Here is a 15,958-nt window from a genome sequence, read left to right as displayed (position 1 = left end):
ATACATTTAATCGAAAATCAACAATAGGCTAAAATGCAATAACTCATGGGTAATCTTGAAACTAAGATTAAAACTGCCATATTACCAATTAAAACTATAAAATGACATTAAAAACTCAGAATCAATGTCTCCATGATGGGACAGTTAACTTTGTGAGCTGGAATGTTAAAGGCCTGAATCACGAATTAAAGAGAAAGAAAGTATGCATCAAATTTTCACTTAGAGGATCTGTACAAAATTTTTTCAAAACATGGCAGGATTTAATCAATATTATTTTAGAATAAGAGAAATAACTATTATCGCATTTAACTCCCTTCTCCATCTCTTATTTACATAGATATTTACTTCTCCCTTTCTTTTGTTTAATGTTGCCTTATTAAAAAGCCTTAAGCAATTTTCCTTTAGCTAAGCTCTCCTTCTCAGGGGTGGGGTTTGATTAGTCTTCAAATTTGTTGGGTTATAAATTGATCTGTTTGTATGGAATGATTACAATGAAAATTAATAAAATAAAAATATTAAAGAAAATCCCTTTCACTTGAAGTAACTTGTTTTTTTTTTCATAACATTTTTCAGTTGCAATGAAAAACATGAATGATTGCCTAATGACTTCTTATTATATTTAACACAAAGGACGTTGCATTAAGCAAAGATTGGAGTGCAATGGAGACAACGATTGTGGAGATTATTCTGATGAGAATTGTGATGAAGAACCAAAAAGGCCTCCATGCCACAATTTAGAAATCAATGTCTCTGAACTTGGAAGAACAGCTGGATATGGGTGAGTTTTGGTAAACAAAAACGGAAAGCACCGATAGTTGAACATTTTTAGGAAAAATTTGATAATTTAAGAAGGCTGCCAGGTTTATAAACCTCCCTGCAGTCTTGTAATAAAGAGATGTTCAGGAAACTGATAGATGGAGGCTAGGTGGTGGAAGGGTTTTTATTGAGTTTGTCAATGATCAACACACGTTGCCCAAACTTGTTCAATGTGAGCAACATCTCCAAATTTTGACATTGTCAGTCTAACAGTAGTTTAAAGTGGAGCACAAATGGCAATACATAGAATAAAAAGAAATTTGGCCTATGAACTGGAATGTAGAAGAACAAGGGAATTAAAGGCAGATAATTTGCATTTTAAAAATGCATTCTTCCTGATGGGGAGGTAAAGGAGTCATTCTTATTTTACAAAAATAGCACTAGAAACTAATCATTTGATTGACTAATTAATCAGTAAGCAGTATATAAACCCATTAACACTAGAATTACCAGAGCCTATGAAAAAACTCGTAAATCCGTCCCACCTTAAATCGCGTCTTAAATCCGTTTGCACCTCTCCGCTAGAGTCCTTTGTCATCTAAATGTGCTGATAAACAAAAGCTACTAGCAGCCAGCTATTCCATCCCCCTACCGACTTAGAATGAACTTCTCCTAGCTCATGCCTTGCCTTGATTTGATTATCTGGGATTGAAGTGGAGTTTTAGAGTGGAAATAATATACAGTAGTGTTATTTGGAATACACGCATTTCATGTGTGTTCCGTTCCGTTCAGTAGTCTGTGCAAACACATTTTTAAAACAGAAAGGTTTTTCATATTCTAATAGTAAATGACAAGATGTAGGCATAAACTATATAACGTATGAAGCCTGAAGTCCATATATCAAAGAAACACTTTCACAAAAGGTACAAATAAGAGAATACGTGCGCTTTTCTTCAAAAATATAACTGCACAAAAAAAAAAGCCGCGTTAGCATGCCACATTGACACTCTTACTACAACCGCCACGGTGGCGTAATGGTATCAGCTCCTGACTGGGAATCAGAGGGTGGCGAGTTTGATCCCACATGGCTCCACTTTGAGAAGTGAACTGCTCTTATTTTTACAATTTTAGAATAACAACATAAATTTGATTTCAGTCTGTAACAGCCGGTGTAACTTATGATACTGGTAAAGGTTAGCTTTTTTTTTTTTTTTTTAATTCACTTTTCATTCTCGCAGTCGCATTCAGAATCAATCCATACAACCCCATCTGACACACCTGTTTTCACATAAATAAAAGTACATTTTTATTCAAGAGTATAACCGAAGAATAAAGAAAGCAAGTTACAGTTGGTGGTTGATACGACAGCTTGCGTGGTGCAATGTTAAGAACTGCTGATTTCAAGTGACGGTGAGATACGAAGAAGGCAGCTTCGCTAGCGTTTGTGTGTCAGAACCCTTTTGGGGGGGGGGGGGGGGGGTAGTATGCATCGTGGTACACTGCAGACCTATAGCGCGTCTTTATGTCAGATGGGGTTGTATGGATTGATTCTGAATGTGACTGCGAGAATGAAAAGTGAATTAAAAAAAAAAAAAAAAAAAGCTAACCTTTACCAGTATCATCAGTTACACCGGCTGTTACAGACTGAAATCAAATTTATGTTGTTATTCTAAAATTGTAAGAATAAGAGCAGTTCATTTCTGGAAGTAAAGCCATGCAGGATCAAACTCGCCACCCTCTGATTCCCAGTCAGGAGCTGATACCATTACACCACCGCGGCGGTTGTAGTAAGAGTGTCAATGTGGCATGCTAATGCGGCTTTTTTTTTTTGTGCAGTTATATTTTTGAAGAAAAGCGCACGTGTTCTCTTATTTGTACCTTTTGTGAAAGTGTTTCTTTGATATATGGACTTCAGGCTTCATACGTTATATAGTTTATGCCTACATCTTGTCATTTACTATTAGAATATGAAAAACGTTTCTGTTTTAAAAATGTGTTTGCACAAACTACTGAACGGAACGGAACACACATGAAATGCGTGTATTCCAAATAACACTACTGTATATTATTTCCACTCTAAAACTCCACTTCAGTCCCAGATAATCAAATCAAGGCAAGGCATGAGCTAGGAGAAATTCGTTCTAAGTCGGTGGGGGGATGGAATAGCTGGCTGCTAGTAGCTTTTGTTTATCAGCACATTTAGATGACAAAGGACTCTAGCGGAGAGGTGCAAATGGATTTAAGACGCGATTTAAGGTGGGACGGATTTACGAGTTTTTTTGTAGGCTCTGGTAATTCTAGTGTTAAGCATCTAACAATGAGACATTGAGGACCTTGGAAGAGAGTGGAAATTATGTTTTATAAGGCAAAAGGACGTTTACCTGCCAGACTCAATAATTTTGTTCTAAATAAATGCAATAGAGTTATTCTTTTTTGTCTAAATTAAAAGTGTTGGAGTTGGCATTAAAAGAAATCATTAACATGTATAAAAATTATTTGTGCAGTATTTTAGTGAAGAGTGAATTTGCCTTTCTCATTGCATTTAAACCGTATGATTTTAAATCAGTCATTTCAATAGTCTAGATTCATCTTTGTTGGCACAACTATTACTAATGCTTTTATTTTAATTTTTCTTTGTTGAATTCCTTCCGAATTTCAACATCTTTAATCATATGTGTAGAGTTTTCTGTTTAAAAATAAAAACAAACTGGTTAAAAGACCAAGCCTCCCATTAGCTTTGTATAAACTGTAATACCAACAATTAATATTTCTTTTTATTCTTGTTTTCATTTTAATCTATTCATTTTTCTCATTTGTTTTTTGTTGAAAAGTATCAACATACTTGGAATGTCTCCCCGGTCCCTTCCTTTTGATAATGAGTTCTATAATGGAATCTGTGACAAAGTAAGAGATGGAAACACTCGACAATATTTTCGAAAACCTTGGAACATTGCAACTCTAATGTATCAGGTATTTTATAATATCGAATATAATGCTGTCTAGCTGTGTATGTTCTTTTTTTTAGTGAACTTTTACATTCTTTATTAAATGGCAATTAATTGTAAAGACTAATTTTGTATATACTGCATTCATCCTTGTTTAGGAGCTTATGCTTCAAGCTGAGGATAACCTTAAATCAACTTTGAACTGTAAAGCTACTGTAAATGAAATATTTTGAGACATGGTTGGTTCCCACATAGGTGTTACAAGTCATATATTATCAATAATGTTTTGTCTGTTAAATACAATTTCCAGTTGCACAATTTGGGTTTTTTGGAAGTTGTTTACCCCAGAGCAAATTGTGGTAATGTTACTTTATTGAATGATTATGGTTTCTCTGGAGCATTATTGATTTTTATTAAGGTAATATTTTGTGTTTCCCATGTTACCAATGTATTTTTGGATGAGCGTCAAAATTACAAGGTCCCATAATTAAGTCACAAAACCTTGTTCCATGGAGCATAGTTCTCAGAAGTCACACATTTTGATATTACAAAGGTGATGCTATATACTGTAGCTGATGCCACATGTCTTGTGACCCCCAAGATTGTTACCACCCCCAAGAGACTTGTTATCGATTTCACATAAGTGCCATACCAACGCATCATGACAAATATACAAGTGTACAACAGTATTCACATTATAGTTAAACAGCATCTGCAAGGAGGAGTAGATGACTATAAGTGAAATATAATAATTGGTAAAGAAGCAAAAAGAAAAGACAGCAGATGTTAACGATACTCAAATGTTTTTCGCTCCTATAGACCTTTACAGTATTGCCATTTGTGATCTTATTCACTACTGGTTTACTCTTTTGATGTGCATTACCAGTTGTTGATTTTCTGTTCAGTACAGAGAGACAGAAAAAGTGAGACCAGTGAAACAGCCCTAGAGGAATATTTTGAGACGATCAAGTATTTGAACCACTCCACATAGTATACTCTTAAAATAAAGGTGCCAGAGGAATTCTTCATAGTGATGCCACAGGGGAACCATTTTTGGTTCCCAAAAGACCCATCCACATGAATGTTCCAGAAAGAACCTTTATTTATTTAGATCTGAAACAGGCTCCATACAGTAAATACCCATGAATAGATAGTAACAGGTTTATGAAATACCACTGGGTCATGATTTTAAAAGGATTCTCACTGAATACAATAACACAGGCTAAATCCAGATTTTCCTAATCTGTTAGTGTGCTGTTCTGTTCCATTTCATCTAAACTAGTGTGGTGCTGAGGTGTCACTCGTTGCATGGCTGCATTTAGGTCCTAATCTGGGATCCTGAGTTGGTTTGTCATGTGGTGGGTACAGCAATACGCTCTATCAGCGCATACTCCTAACCTCTCTCTATCTCTCTCTTAGTGTGCTGTTAGGCAGCCTACCAAACCTTCAACATTTCTTGGTTTTTTTCTACATATTAAGAAGTTTTTCAAAGCACAAAGAACCAACTTCATATGCAAAGAACCCATCCCACAATGAAATGGTGCTTGGTCCAGCAGTGTTGCTATGAGGAACCACACAACCCAATAAAGAACCATAAAGTGTCATTAAAGATCTATTACTTTTTAAGAGTGTAGAATAGGGCTCAAGACACAAATAGTAAAGCCCAAAGAGGTAACAGGGTTTGGTTTTATTTAGTATTTTGATCTCTTCCTATTTGTGTGTTCCCATTTTGTGTTCTTTAATAGATATATTTTGTTTTTCAAATGTGGCCTTGTTAGTCAAATTCAAAAGTGTGGTAGATAATCATGTTAAAACACAATTCTCAGTTTTGTTCTCTATATTGTGATTTTTCATATTGTGCAGAAGATATTCATGGCTGTGATGTCTTGGGCATCCATCTACCCTGTTGAGGTAGGCTGCTGAGGTATTGTGATTGTGGGAACATCTACTCAGTTTTTAACATTAGAATTACCAGAGCCTACATAAAAACTTGTAAATCCATCCCACCTTAAATCCCTTCACACCTCTCCTTCAGCGTCTTTTGTCTTCTAAATGTGCCGATCAAGACAAGCAGCAAACAGCCTACTATTTCACCCAATCCCCCGCGGCACAGAATGGGCAAGACGTTCTCCCAGTTCCTGCCTTGATTATCTGGGAGTGAGCTACGTAGAGTTGCAAGGGGAAATAATTTCATGTGTGTTCTGTGTCTACAACAATCTATGTAAACACATCGTTAAAACAGAAACATTTTTTATGTTTTAGTAATAAATGACAAAATGTAGACATGAACTGCATAATGTGTGAAGGCTGTTAACATTTGATTCTGATAATTGCCTATAGCGCGAAACTGACCTCTTTGTACTAGTCTTTCCTCTGCATGTCCTGGAATGCAAAAGAAACACCCCCATGCACCAAAATTTGGAGGCTGAGCAAGATCGGAAAAAAAAAAAACGCGATCACTGATTACAACCGCAAGAAGACATGCGAATGAATATAAATAATATTAATAATGTTGCATCAGTGCCACAAGAGATATGAGAAGGCAGATTCACCAGCGTTTGTGTGTCAACTTTTATCCCTCCAGATCAGAGAATTTCCAGTTCCATTGTTTAAAACACCACTCACATCTACAGTTATTCCCAGTTTCAGATAAAAACTAACAGCGTCAGATGTGGGGCGAGGTGTGATCGTGACTGAGAGAATAAAAGTTAAAAAAAAAAAACGCTAACTTTTACAAGTACTATAAATTTACACTGGGTGTTACAAACACAAATCAAATTTATGTTTTTATTATATAATATTAACAATAAGAGTAGCTCACTACTCAAAATGGTAAATTTGCTGGGGAGCTGGTTTCAAACTCATGACTTCTGGATTATAAATCAGCAGTTCGTACCGCTGCACCACGGAAGATCTTGTATTGCTCTTGCACCTTTTGTGAAAGTGTTTATTTGATATTTGGCCATCAGCCTTCACACATTATACAGTTCATGTCTACATTTTGTCATTTATTACTAAAACATGAAAAACGTTTCTGTTTTAACGATGTGTTTACATAGATTGTTGTAGACACAAAACACACATTAAATTATTTCCCCTTACAACTCTAGGTAGCTCACTCCCAGATAATCAAGGCAGGAACTGGGAGAACTTCTTGCCCATTCTGTGGGGGGAGCGGTGGGGGGTGGAATAGTAGGCTGCTTGCTCTTTGGGCTTATTGACACATTTACAAGACAAAAGAGGCTGACGGAGAGGTGCGAAGGGATTTAAGGTGGGCCGGATTTATGAGTTTTTTCGTTGGCTCTGGTAATTCTAGTGTTAATGAAGGTGTTGTAGTAACTGGAGAAAAACATACCAAGTCACTGAAAGTTCTGGCAGTGGAGGCAGAAAAGGCTCGTTTCTGATATTGGCTTAGGAGAGATAAGAACTGTGGAGCACATGTGTTGTGAGTACTGAATGATTCACTAATTGGAGCTAAAGAGCCATGCTGTGGATAGAAAGCAGGTTCAGCATCTGGAAGAAATACATCCTGAGGCCAGTGTGGTAATGTGCCTTACTGGCATTACCAGCCATTAAATAAATTTAGTTTGGTGTCTTCTGAAGTGTGAAGAGTGGCAGTAGTTTTGTTAGAAATAAAGGATAAAAAGTATAAAGAATAAAAGCTTGCCTTTTTGTTCATTTAAAAAGCGCAGAGGGATGTCTTCACTGACGATATGAGCAGCGGTTCTCACATAGAGTAGAAAGGCGGCTCTGCCATTGACTGGCTGGGATGGAGTTGTCTGTCTTCCACTCGTGCGTGTGCCTCCTGCAACCTCATAATGCTAGAAGAGTGAGAGAAAGGGCGAAGAAGTGGGATCCCGTATCGGCAGTTGTCTGGGCAGTAGCTCGGAGAAGGGAAGAAGAAAGAGGGTCTTACTTTCACTTTTGGGAGAAGCGCAGTACGCATCTTGGATACCAGCATAGCTATGCACACACGTGCTGGCTACTCGCATTTTTATAGTAAATTTTGCAGGACAGCAGACGCCACTCTTCGTAGACACATCCGTGTCATTGTATGCCCGTTGGGGGATGACATTTAGCAGCTTAATTGGCCAAATACAAAAGGGAATTTCTGGTCTCTAGAGGGTGTCTTCTGGCTAGATCTTGCTGAGAGAGAGGTACTTGGTAGATCACCATCTTGAATTTACCAAGCACTATTGCTTGTGCTTTGATTTTTGTAAATATTTTTCCTTCTTATGTAAATATCTCTGGAGTAGCTTTGGTGGAGGTATTTATTGGGTTGTAGTTAATGGTGCACTGTTTATTTTTGCATATACACTTTTTTCTTTTTGTATATTTGGAATATTCTTGTTTTTGGTAAACCCTTTATTATACACGTTTGGAGGAGCCGCTTCCTGACTTGGATTACTGATGAGGAAAACAGCTATATTTTTGATTTTTGTGTATATATGGGTTTCATTATTTTGTGTGCATTTTTCTTTTTTGTTTGGGACTTTCAATCAGCACTGTAAATACCCTAAATAGTCATCATTTTTGGGCTTCGATTTATAACCGTTTTGTGTGTCCTTTGCGGTATTGGACTGTGTATTGATATATATTTGCCACAGGACATTATTTTTGTTTTTCTTTATGTGCACCTGTAAACAAAATTTCACTTTATTTTTGCAAAAACCCAACCCTTTTGTGTCCATGCCTCCCTGTCTTACACCATCATCATGGTCACGCTCGGTCCCACATACTAGACACCTTGAGTGTAGGCTGCTGTCCCCCAATTCCCACCACACGGGGTGTCACAGCCAGTAGCATGGAGAAGCAGGGAAACATCCCTGCTCCTGCCCCGTCACCAGGATATGTTCCAGGATTACAGAGGTGAAACATCAATGAAAGGTGGTTCCTAGCTGATGACCCTGCAGGTGGGCCAAAGGTACAGCCTGACAAAAATACCCAGGGGTAATTATATTTACCTGTACATCGAACTAGTCTACAACATTACACAAATGTAGTTGGAATTTTAACAGAAATCATTGGATCTTCAGCTAATTTGCAGCTGCTGTTCCGAGAGTAAGTTTATTATTTACCTATTCAAATAATTTACAGTCAGAGGGATTTGATGATGGGATAAATTACTGATATTAGTTTGCTGGTTTGCTTGTTGGTAGCTAAGTATCTGTCTTTTTACAAAATTTAAAGATGTAACAATAATTAATATCTTATTTCACAGACTCAAGTGGATGATTCATTTACTCAAGAAGTATATGAAGATACGACTTCATTGGTTAAGGATATTTTGCAGAAATCTAGTCATTCATTTAACATTGGATTATCTTTCAAATTTGAACCAACAGAGAACTTAAAATCAAATGATTCAGCTAACATCAACTTCAACTACAATAAATCTGAAAGCTTGAGAACATTGGAGCAGTACACCAATTCTAAGGTACGTTCACATACACAGGAGATGGATCAGAGAATTACTGTTTTGCTTAAAATATATCCAGAAATGATATCTAAATATTTTGAGAAATGAAAAGGATCAGATTGTCACACAGTATGTTTTTTGGTAATTCCAATAATCATACAAATTTTAATAATCCTCAAAAATATTTAACATATTTGTTATAAATCAGCCTGAATTGGCAGACCAGGGAATACCACAATTGGCAGCTCCGCCATCGGGGGCCCATTCTCTTTACAGATGAGAACAGGTTCACAGTGAACATATGTGACAGACATGAACAAGTCTGAATGAATGTTATGCAGCCTGCAACATCATCCAGCATTACCGGTTTGGTGATGAGCCAGTGATGATCTAGGGAGCTATATCCTTAGTGGGTTGCACAGACCTCCAAAGTGTTAGGCAATGGTCATGCTATTGACAGGCTTGCACATTCCCCAGACCTGAATTCAACTGAGAACCTTTGGTAATGTATCAGTGCATCAGACGCCACCAAGTAATGCCACAGACTGCCCAGGAGCTCACTGATGCCCTGGTCCAGGTCTGGGAAGAGATTCCCCAGGACACCATCTGCTGTCTCATCAAGAGCATGCCCAGATGTGGTTGAAAGTGTATGCAAGCACATGGGGCCATATACACTACTGAGTCACATTATAAGTTGCAGTGATGAAATTCATGCAAGTTGGATCAGCCTGTGATTTCAATTTTTGACTTTGATTTTCAATGTGAATGTTGAATCCTCAGTGGGATGATGCTTTCAGTTTCCATTGACCTTTGTTACATCATTTTTTTCTCAACAAGTTATACAGTTTTACTCAGTAAAGATTTTCCACTTGAATATTTCGTTCATCAAGATCTGATGTGTGATATAAGTGTTCCCTTAAGTTTTTGAGGCGTATATTTGTTACCCTTGCTTTTTTTTTTTAAGTTCTAGGCATGTAGCAGATACACATGTGATGCTAACTAATTACATAAATGTGTCAATAAATGAATTACCATGAATTTCTTTTAATTTCCAGAACAAGGTATTTCTGAGGGTGAAAGGAAGCATTCAGCTAGGAACATTCCGTGTACGGACCCGCGAGCCTATGTTAACAGACACATTTGTTGAGGACTTAAAATATCTTCCAGTGGGATATGAAAAAGGAGAGTACTTCCGTTTCTTTGAAGACTATGGCACACATTATGCTGCCTCAGGAAAGGCTGGAGGCCAGTATGATCTTGTCTATGTGTTGGACACAGAAAAGATGAACAAATTCAGTAAGTGTTTTCTTTTTTAAATACACAGCTATATTATATTTTAAAAGTGAATGTACCATGTAAATTAAAATTTGAAAAAAAAATAGTAAACAGTACTTATTGGGCATAGTACTCAACAGTGCGAATGATATTATCAAGCGTATAATTATTGAAGGTGCTGTGAAGAAATCTGTGGTCTGTGGCACAAAAGGAAATATTTGACAAGTAGAAGAATCAAGTACTGTATTACATATAGTATCTAGTATATAGCAGTGTATATATATATATATATATGCTGCACCCAGGAATATTTCCAGTGGCCCATTAGCATAATCTGGAAGCACTTCTGGGTGAGGTGGAAGTCCGACAAAGTAGGGCTCTGCAGTTTCTGCAGCACCCGCTGGCTGCACTCACAAAATCCCTATGAGAATCCGAGGCAGCACCGCCCTGCTATCTAACACACTGGAGGAGATAATTCCCTGAGCATACACTCTCACCCAGTCCTTCCATTATGAGGGCATCCTGACTGAGCAAGGACCCCGACTGCCCTCCAAAATATATATATATAATGTAAACGTATCTTCCTCTTAAGGTCAGAGAGAGAGAAAAGCAAACAATCAAAAACTAATAGGTGCTGTTTGGACTTTTAAGTGTGCGAAGTACCGCGCACATCACGCGGTAGATTGGCCGCAAGTAAGCCCAGCAAGCAAGGGAGCAACATGAAGGTAGTCTTTCAGCGTTTTTTAATGTGTAGGGGTGCGATCAGCCTCCCAGCTCACACCCCCTCCCTCAGCTTTATTCACATTTTCGTGAATCAAGCGACATTCCAAACCAACCTCAAAGAAACGTGACAGGACATCAGCATTAATATGTTCAGAGCTGGGTCAATGACTCACTGTAAACCTGTAAGGTTGCAAACCCAAAAACCATCTCATGAGACGAGAGTTCATTTCCTTCTGACGGTATAACCACTGAAGTGGAGCGTGATCTGTCACTAATGTGAAATTTTGACCCCATAAATAATAACAAAGCACTTCCACAGCCCATTTTATTGCCAAGCATTCTTTTTCAATAGTCGAATAATTACGCTCCCTAGGAAGCAATTTCCTACTCAAAAATGTGATAGGGTGCTCTTCCCCATTAAAAACCTGGGACAGGACGGCGCCTACACCAAATGCACTTGCGTCCATCTGTAGAACAAAATCCTTTCTACATCCTTTCTAAAGTCGGGATTCTGCAGAACTGGATAAGAAGACAAAGCAGTTTTCAAATCACAAAAGGCACGTTCACAAATGTCTGTCCATACAACAGGGCGGTTTTTCCTGCCTCTAGTAAGATCTGAAAGAGGAGCAGCCCTATTTGCAAAATCAGGGATGAATCTTCTGTAATAACCTGCAAGCCCCAGAAAGGCACATACTTGTTTCTGCATTTCTGGATGTGGATAAGCAAGCATCTCTTCCGCTTTTCTGAATCGAGGTTGGAGTAAACCCCTGCCCATGGAGTAGCCCAGAAAGTGAGTCTCAGACATACCCAATTTACACTTCTTAGGGTTAGCTGTCAAACCAGCCTGTCTTAAGCTTTCAAGGACAGCCTGGAGACATTCTAAATGTGTTTGCCAATCATTACTGAAAATCACGACATCATTGAGATATGCCCCGGAATACTCGGAATGAGGACGCAAGATCTGGTCCATCATATGCTGGAAAGTTAGAGGTCGCGCCATGAAGACGAAATGGGAGTCTAGTAAATTCATAAAGTCCGTCAGGAGTCGCAAATGCTGTTTTTTCGCAACTGTCAGCCTCAAGAGGCACCTGCCTGTAACCTTTCGTGAGATCCAGTGTGGAGATTTAGGATGCCTGACCCAGTTTTTCCAACAGCTCATCAACACGGGGCATTGGATAAGCATCAAATTTAGAGACTTTATTCAAGCACCTGAAATCGATACAGAAGTGAACCGAGCTGTCTTGCTTTGGGACTAATATGACCGGACTGCACCAGTCACTTTTACTTTTACACGAATTACACCCAATGCCAGCATCTTTTTGACTTCCTCACGCACAATATTCTGTCGTGCTTCCGGAATCCGATAAGGGCGCATCTGCACCCTGAAACCGGGTTCAGCAGTGATTTTATATTCTGCAAGATTAGTCACGACTGGCAAGTCTGAAAAAACATCAGTGTTCCGTTCAATCAAAGATAACAACTCTGTCTTTTGCGAGTCAGTCAAATCGTCACCAATGGCAACATTGGTCTGAGAGACAGCAGCCAAAGAAGTGTACCCCCCCCACGGGTCATGCCATTCCTTCAAGAGATTAACATGTAAAATCTGGAATGGTTTGCGCCGGCCCGGTATTCTAACCTTGTAATTTACCGGCCCCATACGTTCCTCAATAATGGCAGGACCCTGCCATTTCACTAGGAATTTGTGCAGATCCGTTGGAATCAGTGCCAGAACATGATCACCAGGTTTAAATTCACGGAGCTTACAACGTCTATCATAAAGACGTTTCTGAGTTTCCTACTCACGTCGCTGATGCTCCGCAGCAATAGAAGAAAGTTTAGAAATTCTTTCTTGCAACAAAATTACCCGATCTGCAAAGCTCAGTCCGTGAGCTGTTGTCCCGAATCCTGTCCATTCCTCTCATACAACATCCAAGACGCCTTGCGGATGCCTGCCAAACAACAACTCGAATGGACTCAGGCCATTGGACCCCTGCGGCGATTCTCGCACCGCAAACATAATAAAAGGCGGGACAGAGTCCCAAGACGTTGGATCATCATGAGCAACTCGCCTGATTATCTGTTTTAAAGTTTTGTTAAATCGTTCAGTCAAACCATTCGTCTGTGGATGATAAACAGTGGTACTCAATTTCTTAATAGCTAAGCTGTCACACAATTGTTTCATCACACAAGAAGTAAAAGGTGTGCTCTGATCAGTTAAAATTTCTCTAGGAATGCCAATACAAGTAAAAATCTTGCACAAAGCTTTGGCTACAGTGGAGGAATTGGCTTTTTTCAAAGCAGCCACTTCCGAATATCGCGTTGCATAGTCAACCAACACAAGCATATATTGATATCCATTTATAGTCTTAGGTAGAGGGCCTATTATATCTAATCCCACCCGTTGGAAAGGGACTTCCAAAATAGGCATAGGAGAAAGGGGAGCCCGAGGAGGTTTATAAGCAGAGACGATTTGACAATCAGGACAAGAAGTACAGAATCGCTCCACATCTTTCCCCATATTCAGCCAATAAAATAGTTTTGATAAATGTTCTCTAGTCTTATCAGTCCCCAGGTGCCCACCCAAGATATGAGAGTGAGCTAACTGCAAAAGAATGTCCCTATGTACTTCAGATACAACTAACTGTTCAATAAATTCCCAGACTAAATGATCTGATATCACTTTAAAAAGGCAGCTGTCTTTCTCAAGAAAGTGTGGGGTTTTTAAGCCCCCGGATGCACGCTTTTGGTAGTAAGAGTCACTAGCAGAGCAAGCCTGTTTAAATGCATATTCTAATGAGCTATCAGCATGCTGCAAGAGCACAAAATCGGTCTGCTTGCCAGTTCTTGTTCGGAGGCATTTGCAAGTTGAGAAGTTGTAGATGGGCCAGCCAGCCGCTCTGGGAAATTGGGGAGGGTGTCACCTTCGGTCTCGCCACTTTGGGTTCAATATTTAAACGGGGCTCGAGATCTTCCCAACAGCCAGTTCGTCCTCATCCCCCCGCTAAGCTTGACACGGGGCTCACTGACTGGCGTCCAACATTCGGTCATGAGTCTAGGAAAAAGGGCATTCCTCCTGCCGATCAGTAAGGGCCAGGGGCAGGAGTCCGAAACGGCAGACCAAACTTTAAAATGTCAACCCTTTATATGTTAAAGGAAGAAGCAATGTCTGATAGTCTTTAACATCTCCGTGTACACAACGTATGTTTACAGTTTCAGTGTTACATAGGTACCTGCTGTCAAGACAGTCCCGTCTGACAATACAGTACAAAGGTCACTTCCTGAGTCCAATAATGCCGAGATCTCGTGGCCCCCCAACTTCACCGAGACCATTAAGCCATCCTTTTTATCTGAAGAATAAGGAACATGGGAGCAACAAACCTCGGCGAGACCAATTTTCATCGATTGAGCATGGCATAGGCGACATTCCCTCGCCAAGTGGCCGGGTTGATCACACCGGAAGCACCTTCGTTCAACTCCACTGCCGAAATACCCACGGTGACGTCCATGGCCTCCTGCTTCCCCAGATATGGGTGCTACATTAACAGCTGGATCCACTGGTGGTCTTCCGGAGGAAACCCGATTTTCAGGGTTAACAGCACGTAGATGCTCTAACCTTCGTTCAAAGTGACGAGCATTCCCTGTGCGATCTCTCGGAGGCTGCGGAACAGCATAAGGAGCAGCAAATCCACCGCCTTTTCTCCATGATCGTCAACAATTCAAAATCATGATGAAGGAATTCATCTCGGAGAACTGCAGGTATCCCTGCCAGCAGTATATTCATGACAACCTTTTCCACAACGCGCTCCATCTCGTTTCCCTCAAACCAGCAGTGAACTTTATGAATCAAATCTTGAATTTGCACACAAATGGGTCCGTCCATTTTCAGTTTCCAATCATGAAGTGCAAAACCTTTAGACAAAAAGCTCGTAGTTTTTCGTAAAACAATCTGCCGCTTCAAGAAATCATAATCGCAGAGTTTATTGTGAGGCACGTTCCGTAAAGCAATTAAGGCATCCCCAGACTAAAAAGGGGTGATGATGACAGCCCAGTTCTGTTTGTCCCATCCCAGCAAAGTCGTCACATGTTCAAAAGCCAAAAGAAACATCTCTGGGTCAGAGGAAGGCCCCATCTTCGTCAGTACATCCTTGGAATTAGCAGGTAGAGCAGGAACTGGATCATCCTCTGGGTCGGGAGGAAGTGGGACATTTTGAGCGATCTGAAACAACTCCTCGGCGTTCATCTGTGTAACCACTCCTGATATCACTTGTCATGCTTGTGTCACAGATTTGCACAGAAACACAGGAGGCTGTAGAGACAGGAACTTTATTCAAACACTGCAAACAAACATTTGTCTCTTTTTGAAAAGTTTAAACATGCTCCTTGACAAGACAGAGATGACAGTTCCGTCTCACAATTAAAAGAATGCAAACATATCTTCCTCTTGAAAGGAGTGTGCGTCAGGTTCAGGGAAGGTCAGAGAGAGAGAAAAGCAAACAATCAAAAACTGACAGGTGTTGTTCGGACTTTTAAGTATGCGTCTGATCGCGCAGTAGGTCGGCCGCAAGTAAGCCCAACAAGCAAGGGAGCAATGTGAAGGTAGTCTTTCAGCTTTTTTTAACCTGTAGGGGTGCAATCAGCCCCCCAGCTCACAATATATTGTGACAGACGACCGGCTATCGACTCCGGTCGTCACCCCCAGGCCGCTAGGAGGAGCCCTCCGGACAGCATATTTGTGCCCCGAGTTCCAGCAGGGCCTCATGGACTTTGTAGTGTTGTGACACAGCCCTGCTGGATACCTTGGGGGCCGCCAGGAGTCGCTGTAGGGGGGCTAGTGGGCTCT

At 39.9% G+C, this 15,958-nt stretch overlaps 2 protein-coding genes across 3 annotated transcripts in view; both read left to right on the top strand.

Moving 5' to 3' along the window:
- Positions 1-15,958, top strand: part of LOC114652160 (FYN-binding protein 1-like) — a 1,204,993-nt gene that overhangs the window by 870,315 nt on the left and 318,720 nt on the right. The window lies entirely within an intron of this gene.
- c9 (complement component 9) overlaps positions 1-15,958 on the top strand; it is a 52,764-nt gene that overhangs the window by 19,691 nt on the left and 17,115 nt on the right. For both annotated transcript variants that reach the window (XR_007935174.1, XM_028802392.2), the window contains exons 4-7: positions 631-778; positions 3,588-3,726; positions 8,923-9,138; positions 10,176-10,416. Coding sequence is in view for 1 of the 2 variants with exons in the window: in XM_028802392.2 (XP_028658225.1) it covers positions 631-778; positions 3,588-3,726; positions 8,923-9,138; positions 10,176-10,416 (744 nt within the window). In the remaining variant the exon portion in view is untranslated. The remainder of the gene's footprint in view (positions 1-630; positions 779-3,587; positions 3,727-8,922; positions 9,139-10,175; positions 10,417-15,958) is intronic.

The sequence above is a fragment of the Erpetoichthys calabaricus genome, chromosome 5, assembly GCF_900747795.2.
Source record: "Erpetoichthys calabaricus chromosome 5, fErpCal1.3, whole genome shotgun sequence".
Lineage (NCBI taxonomy): Eukaryota > Metazoa > Chordata > Cladistia > Polypteriformes > Polypteridae > Erpetoichthys > Erpetoichthys calabaricus.
This window is presented reverse-complemented; position numbering and strand designations above follow the sequence as displayed.